The 8,672-nt window shown below is 41.5% G+C and overlaps 1 protein-coding gene across 1 annotated transcript; it reads left to right on the forward strand.

Moving 5' to 3' along the window:
• Nucleotides 1-1,251: 1,251 nt before the first annotated feature.
• Nucleotides 1,252-8,522, forward strand: pik3ip1 (phosphoinositide-3-kinase interacting protein 1). Its single transcript, XM_034296495.1, is given in 7 exon segments — nucleotides 1,252-1,318; nucleotides 1,715-1,842; nucleotides 2,211-2,328; nucleotides 4,310-4,441; nucleotides 4,444-4,485; nucleotides 4,726-4,804; nucleotides 6,739-8,522. Coding segments are annotated over 7 exon segments (786 nt in total). The 3' UTR covers nucleotides 6,959-8,522.
• The last annotated feature ends 150 nt before the right edge of the window (nucleotides 8,523-8,672 follow it).

The following is an 8,672-nucleotide window of genomic DNA, read 5'->3' on the forward strand; positions in this document are numbered from 1 at the left end:
GTGTGTGTGTTACTGATGAATGGGACTGACAGTATGAGAAGAGGGATATTGTTTTTTTTTTGGTAATTGTCTGAAAGCAGGGTGACATTTGCCAACTGTGGCTGCTGACTGAATGCTGACTGTCATTCTCTGCCAGTGGCGGTGGCTCTCCTTTTCCTGGGGTCAGCCAACAATGACAGGGGCCTCTCTTTTAACCACCCATTTAATATCAGCTTCTTCCAGTCCCCATGACCTTCTGAAGGCCAGTCCTGTCAGAGATATTAACATGGGTCAGTGAACAAGTCTGGGGGCAGGGGCTAGTTGGTAGAAGGATATCAAGTTCAGATGAACCTATTAACTTTTATTAAAGTTGTTTTTGGAATAGCCTTGTTGGTCAGGGATGACACAGAACCAGAAAAGTTTTTTCCTGGCAATCAATAAACTTCAAAATTATAAACAGCTTTATTAGTAAAATCTGATGCTGGCAGTGTAGAGCATGCAATCTGTAACTGAGATTCTTAAATGGAGTCCCTACACAGACAAATAGAAAATCTGTATTTTTTTCATTTACATGCATGGTTATTGGCCTATAAAAACACAGTGTTTAGTGCTTAAATGCAAACTGCAAGTTTTCAAATCAAATTGTGTTAAATGCTGTGTACATAATAGCATCTTATTTTATCCCTATATTGAGGTACATATTCCCAGCCTTGCAAAAGTATTCACACCCCCTCCCAATTCTCTTATTTTGCTGAATTACAAATGGTGCATAGATATTTAGTTGTTTCAAATTTTATTTGAAAAGACCGAAACTCAAAAACAATTGGAAGGTGACTTTGGTTTTATTTAGGTAAATATTTGTAAGAAAAATAAGAAACAGAACATGTGCTGCTTTCATAAGTAGCCTATTTAATCCCTCGTATTAATATTTTATACAGCTAACGTTTGCTGAAATGGTCACAAATAAATGAACGCGTTTTGGATTAAGTCCTTGAAAAGGTATCGCGTTGGTACGGCCCGGTACCGCCGCCGGGTACTGCAAAGGGGAGTTCCTTCTCCCAGAGAGAGGCTGTTTACGAAGAAAGCGGAGGTCTCGCTTCGACAAAAAGAAGGGATGGTCTAGAAAGTGGAGCAGTTTGACTGAATTATTCAGCAAAGGCTCTTCCACGCCTAACATTTATTTTTTAAAGTAGCTTTTTTATATATTTTTGTGCACGTTGATTGCAGATCAGCTATTTAAAGAAAGTCATTATTCATCCTAAACTACGCATAATGTTTTTCTCGTTGCACTTTGTTTTGTTGAGCGTGGCTTTTGTGGACTGCACATCCGCCACTGAAGGTAACCTGATACTCTTATTATGATGTCGGAAAAAACAATGTCAGTATATTGTTCGATGGGTCGAATATGTATATTTGTTTTATGATCAGTATGCAATGATTTTATAAATTTTTGTCATCATTTCATTAATTAATAATGAAAATGTGATCTTAATGTTAGATTATGGTTATTATTATCATCACTGAAATATAGGATATGTGTATGTTTTGAATAACATTTATATATTTTTTTACCTGTATGAACATGTACAGTCCTCAACGGCAATTGCTTTTTAGAATTAATTGCATAGCAGAAACATCGATAGATACTTTTACAAACATTTCATTGTGGCCCATTTGCTAGCAGTTAGTCCTTTTAATTTAAATACAATTGTTCCATAAATCTGTGTGTCACCAGACTGCATCAAATCCAATGGTGTCGAATACAGAGGGAACAACCAGAGCTCCTCCACAGGATTAACCTGTCTAAACTGGACCAACACAACCCGGGACTACGATGTTATGGCGTATACAGATCCACAAATGGTAAATTACGCTGTCATTTATGACTATTTGCCACTGCTGCCTGGTGTTCACTTGAAGTGTCATGATTTAAATGTAACGTTTGTCTGTGTGGATTATATTAGTAAGTCATGGTTGACATGAATGCATTTAACACTAGTACTACAATATTTCACACTGGTATGTACACATACAGGCAGTTTGACTTATTTATTTGATTAATCTATAACGAGACTATTCATGCCTCATCATGCTGGCTTTTCATTAATTCTATGGTGATTAAGTGAATTACCAGTTTTATCCAGTCTCTAGGCAGCGAGACAGAGGGAGAGGGGTATGATCCTTTGATGAACAGTGAGGATATTGATATTTTGTTTTCTTTATGCTCTGTAGGTGTTGGGGACCATAACTACTGCCGTAACCCAGACTCCTCTGAGAAGCCCTGGTGCTACGTGACTGGCCCAGATACTCAGGCCCAGAGACAAACATGTGCTATTGACACCTGCAAAGGTATTTGGCTCATACAAAGGTTCAGTCCAACATAAACATCTACACTGACAGAACATATGTAAAATTCTGTTTAAACAGTGCCCTCACAATGTGAATTACTATTATGCACACACACTGATATGTAGGTCAGGGCTGAGTACAATGCATTACTCAGATGAAGAAAAAATACTATTCCTTCTGCCAATCCCTGAATGTATTCTAAATGCAGGTCTTGGAAAGGGGTGTCACTGGTTCTATCAAATCTGTAACTTTAAAGAGTTTATTTTTCTGAGGAATATTAATATTAATATTATTATTATGGCCAAAATTAAACACTTTGTGAATGGTATGTTGGTAATGTCACCCTAAGAGTTGGACAAAATGTGACTTTTTGGGAACCAGTATTTACTTTCCTGAGCTGAAGAATATCATCTGCAAGATGTTTTGACAGGTTAGCTAAGAGTTATTTGTCGTTCTTATTTATGCTTACTGAACAATTGACACAAAAACTGCTGCAACATTTTCATAGGAGTCTGCTGATTCAGAATGTCTAGAGAAGTTGCTTCTCCCACTTTTGAAGCTATGAGAGAACAGCAGGCTAGGTCAGTTGATGGCTTTGAGGCTGTTTCCTGGGGTTTGACCTTTGTTCTCTCATTGTCTGGGAAGGCAATGCATGTCAAACAAAAGTAAGGGCCCTTTCCTCAGGGAGCCTGCAGATGCCAAATTTTAAAGAGTAATAACTTGCAACCTAAGGGTAGGTATAAGCCCCACCCTATTTCTGAACCCATTGGTGTAAAGTTAGACACTTCCCATGGAGACAGCAGGTAATTGGCTACTGCTGGTTATGACTTCACAACTCCAGCAGAGTTGGTAAACAACTTTTTTGGGCTATGTCCTGATTCCATTGGAGCTTTCGAGGCGGTGCTAACTGCTGCATCTTCCTCTCTACTGAGATTGGTGTAGGGCACTTATTTTAATGCGTGTCTGAATTATTTAATTGTAGTAAACCTAAACAAATCCAGTTACTCTCCTTGTCCATCTCAGGATAACCTCTGTCGCCTTTATTTATATGAAATAGTAAACTTGGCATCCTTTTATGAAATTGAGCAAAAGCGAATACTGAAAATAAACAAAAACTATGAGTCATATTTTGGGCTCAAACATAAGGGGAGTCGTGTACTGTTATTTCAACACAATAATAAAAAAAAAGACCTTTCAATGAGTAGTATGATATTTGTCTTAAAAACATGATAGATGCGCAGTTCTAAAACTGTGATCCTTGGATTCTTCTTTGCCTCCCTCATTATCTTCCACACCTCTTCTTTGCAAAGACTTACGATTATTGCCCTGACTGTGATATCTTCAAATGTTTATGTATCCTTGACCTGATCTGTGTAGGTCAACGATCATCTGTCTGTTTTAGCTTAAAACTCTCTTGTTTTACCCATGGTGATGGATGACAGGGATTCTACATGTGTGTTTGACCTTATTTTTATACCCTTGGGAAACAAGAACAAGTAAAAGGCATTAATACAGTCAAGAGCAACTAAAAACCATAGGATTTCATAAAAGACACCTCTTTGGTTTTGTTTAAAATGTTCTTTATGGCTGCCAGTATTTTTGAAACCTACATTTTCCTGAAAAAATCATAATACTCAATAAGCTGTTTTGTGTTTGAGAAATTGTTGTAATAAAAGTATATAGCTCCCCCTAATGTTTGAGCTGACAATGACTAATTCACCGTTGCTCAATTTCATGAAGGATGCCAATACTTATTTTATCTCAGTGTTTATTCATATAATTAAAGTGCATTAAGATTCTCATGCTGTGTGCCTGGGAAATTAAATCATTAAATATGTTTTAAAAACTAATAATATCCTGTGTCGTCAAGTTCACACACACACACCTTTACACTACCACATTTAGAAAAAGAGAAAGCAACAAGGAGGCTGGTCAGTGTTTGGATGAATCTACTTTTATCTACTCTTTACTATCTCCACAGACGAATCCCCTACAGAGGCCGCAGAAGCAAGCCCCCTTATCACTGCACAAACAGAGATCCTTGAGCCGGCTATATCTGGGCCTGGCCAGGGTGGGAGTGCTGCGGTCCAGCCAGTCATGGGCATCAGCCAGCGGTCCGCACAGGACCCAAGAAGAAGAAAGACCTGGGCACTCTTGGTATGTCCAGATCTGCTAATGCAGTAGTAGTTTAAACATGGCAACAGGAGGACAACATAGGACCGTAACATGCTAAACCTCAAAGGAGAATCCTAAAAAAGACTGGGCCAGCTCGGTGGTGCAATACAGTGAGAGCGATATTAACGGGAGCACAACTAAATTCTGAAGGATGATATGCATGTATTTAAATACAGTGTATACTAACTGGTAACTGTAGTGCCTGTGTCCGGTCTCTCTCAGGGTATGTGGTTGGCATCCTCATGATGGCTATCATCATCCTCCTGGGGGTGGGCATCACCGTTGGCTACTTCTACAAGAGGTCAGTTTTAGACACTATGCTACACTATGCTACACTATGTACCACAACAGGAGACATTACAATGCTCCGTAGAGTAAGGACACAATGCTCCGTAGAGTAAGGACACAATGCTCCGTAGAGTAAGGACACAATGCTCCGCAGAGTAAGGACACAATGCTCCGCAGAGTAAGGACACAATGCTCCGCAGAGTAAGGACACAATGCTCCGCAGAGTAAGGACACAATGCTCCGCAGAGTAAGGACACAATGCTCCGCAGAGTAAGGACACAATGCTCCATTGACATGCAACAGATCTTTCTACTGCAGAGACAGACAGGAAATGGCATGTCAACAGAATGTTCTGCTATAGTCACTTTGAACTCAAACGTCGCGCTGCACGTGCTTGACGGAGCTTTGACTCGGTGGGTTTAGAGTGAGCACGCTGGATGTAGAGCAGAGGGTTCTCCACATCCTGTCAGCTGTGCAAATCTGAAGTGATGATGCCAGTTCAGAAGCCTCTGCCAGAAAAACAACAACAAAATCATGAAAAGAAATACAGAAGGATAAAATGGGGGGGATGAGTGCCCGCAACTTGGCTATTTTGGGCATTTCATTTGAAGTTTCTGAAAGTGCGCTGAGTGCACAGGAGTCCGGAAGCGGAGGTGGGGGAAAATAAAGAATCCACTGCAGTGGTGAAGCACTTGGAAAAGGGACACCCGGTGCTACAGGCGAGGTGACACATACCTCTGGGAACATAACTAGATGCCCACAGAGCTCTACATTGGCTGTCCAGTCTGATTTAGTGACGGTCGTCTATCTCTTTCGAAGGAGCTCGTTATTGGTAAAGGGAATTAGCGGATTGAGTCAGTTAGTGAGGGGTGGGGTTAGACCTGCTCTCAGTGTTGATGTCAGTCAGTGAGGGGTGGGGTTAGACCTGCTCTCAGTGTTGATGTCAGTCAGTGAGGGGTGGGGTTAGACCTGCTCTCAGTGTTGATGTCAGTCAGTGAGGGGTGGGGTTAGACCTGCTCTCAGTGTTGATGTCAGTCAGTGAGGGGTGGGGTTAGACCTGCTCTCAGTGTTGATGTCAGTCAGTGAGGGGTGGGGTTAGACCTGCTCTCAGTGTTGATGTCAGTCAGTGAGGGGTGGGGTTAGACCTGCTCTCAGTGTTGATGTCAGTCGTCAGAGGTAAACCTGGATCAGCACCGTGATGAGGAATGCACCAAGGAAACCGTCAGTACGTCCGTCATGGGATATTAGGAGCGAGGGTTATGAAGATTAGCTGATTCCTAAAATGACATCAGGTAGATCCAGAATTGGCCTAGAATCCGTGTTGCAGCAGGGTGTAGTGGAACAGAACAAAGTTGGGCAGCGTGTCACATATAATGTGTGCAGGCATGCTGGAAGAGGCCTGAGTCCCACAATGTGGCATGTGCCTTGGGCTGTCTTTGTTTGTCTTTGACTCAGCAGACCTCACACCACCCACAGATTTCATCCCCAACTACACCCTCTTCCCTAGACAGTACACCACCTTTTGACCAGAGCCCTGTATGGGTGACATTTCCCACTGACCCCCAGTCCCCTGCCTGGACTGAATTAGCTCATACTGCTGCACACCACCTTCTGGGTCTTGAGGCAGACCTGATACTGTCTCAATCTGGCCATGTCACTTTCCCCACAAGGTTAGGATGGGACACTGCCTCTCATTCTTGTCACAAACAGAAATCACGACTTAAGCCGCCCCTAACTGCTTTGAAGCACGATTCATGTCACAATACGTTCATAAGGTTTTATGAGCCACTAATTTATAGCAGTCTTCCTCTGGTTGCAGATATCAGTCCTACAAAATGTTACTATACAGTGGAATATCTGTTGACAAATGCATGTATAACATCTGTCCAAACACAGTGATCAGTACCACATCCTCCTAACGTGTTCTGTCTGTGTAAACCACCGCAGAGCCCGAGATCTGAAGACAAAGCACGAGCAACGCGTGTATGAGCGGGAGATGCAGAGGATCACGCTGCCCCTGTCGGCCTTCTCCAACCCAACCTGTGAACTGGTGGATGAGAACGCCATCATCATCACAGCCGAGGAGCAGAACCCAACCCAGGACGGCATAGGGGAGCAGGGAGGAGATCCCCTGATGGGCCAGCAAGCTGTTACCCCCGGGGCCTGAGCGCTGACCACCCAACTAGACTGGGAACGGACCGTGACATTTAAACTTCAGAGGACCAAAACACTCCCCTCCCGGACCTCCCTCTGCCCCCAAAATTAACGTCCTTATCAAGGCCTACCAGAAGAAGGGGAGCAGAGCTGAGCTCCAAAGACTGGACCGTGTCCTTATTGCCCTGATTATTACATACATGTGTCACCAACAGGGAGAAAGGTTTGATGAGGACAGACTCCACGTTGAGACCATCAGATGAATCTGGTAACGGTTGTGTACAGAAGTGCATGTCAGGGATGCTCAGTGAGAAATAGAGCAGTTGAAGACCATTATGATGGACTCACCCTTTGTTGCAGCATTGTGATGGTCTTGTGAGAGGAATGTGTATCAATCAACAGTAATCATGGAGATTTTATGAATATTGGTTTTGGTGAACCACAAAGAGACAGTGTTTTGAAAGGGCGATTTCATAGTCTTTTCTTATTTTCAGTTTTCATTTTGAGGTGTTCAGCAGCTGAGTGTTATGGGTTTACCTCAGAGAATAGTGCAACTCGCATCCCTTCTGTCCTTTGGCTGATCCAAAGCACTTGGTGTACATGTTCGGGAAATACTATTTTGAATCAGTGTTGGGACTGAATGCATCATTTGTTAGCTACTACATGATTAGTTGATCTAAATCGGAGCTTCAAAATAAAATCAAGGGCGGTAGCCTAGTGACTGAAGCATCTTATTAAACAAAAGGTTGCTAGATTTTATCCCAGAACAGGCAAGGTGAAACCTGTCTTGCACTCTGAAGCTTTAATGTTGCCTTAGCATGATGCACCTGAATGTATAGATCATGGTCTCCTGATGACCTTACTGTTAAACTAATACATTTATCAATCATAAGGTGACAAACTACAACCATCAGTACTGGTTTGCTGGAAATTTAAGGGGACCATTAGGGTGCTTCCCCTCAGGTTGCCAAGTGACAGAAAAGTCTGATCTCAGGACACAATGGGGCAGCACTGTCGTAAAGCAAAACCACTAAGTCTGGGTTCTGGCTAGAACCGGACAGAGCCTGTCTGAATGCTGCCTGAACAGAACAGTCAATTGTTGTGGGTTGAATTTAGGGCATTAGATTGTATCTGGACCATTAAACTTTGTCCCAAATGCCCAAGAAAGCAACAGAGCAAAGTTAGTGTGAAGAGGATATGAGTCCAGAACTGTGACATTTGATCTGTACAAAGTCATTGTCCAGTTGTCACATTGATACTAAAAGTAACTGCAGTATCTTTTCTAATCAATCAAACTCTTAGTTGGGATATTTCTGATTCACTATGTTGCTCTGTTCTACCAATGCAAGTTTGCATTGATCCAAATTATTTTATTGTGATGACTTTTCATAGTTTAGTAAAATATCATTCTGTAATCATAATGGTTCCTTTCATTTTTGTTGAACATTATGTAAATAATGTATTCACTGTTGCTCATTTGGAAAAAAGGCCAAATTTTATTAACTGTTTAACAGATGCAATTCCTTATCAAATTTCACAGAGTTGCAAATTGTGATTGGTTTGAGGAAATGTGTTCTACTTTTCCAGGTTTAAATATTTATTTTAAGATCCATAAATCTACTTTATATGGCCTTAGTAATCGTATTTGGCAGATTTTTATTGTTCACAAATAAAACTAATCATTCATTCATGCATTATTTTTAATACAGTCACAATTGAATAGGTTT

Source organism: Esox lucius, chromosome 13 (assembly GCF_011004845.1).
Source record: "Esox lucius isolate fEsoLuc1 chromosome 13, fEsoLuc1.pri, whole genome shotgun sequence".
Lineage (NCBI taxonomy): Eukaryota > Metazoa > Chordata > Actinopteri > Esociformes > Esocidae > Esox > Esox lucius.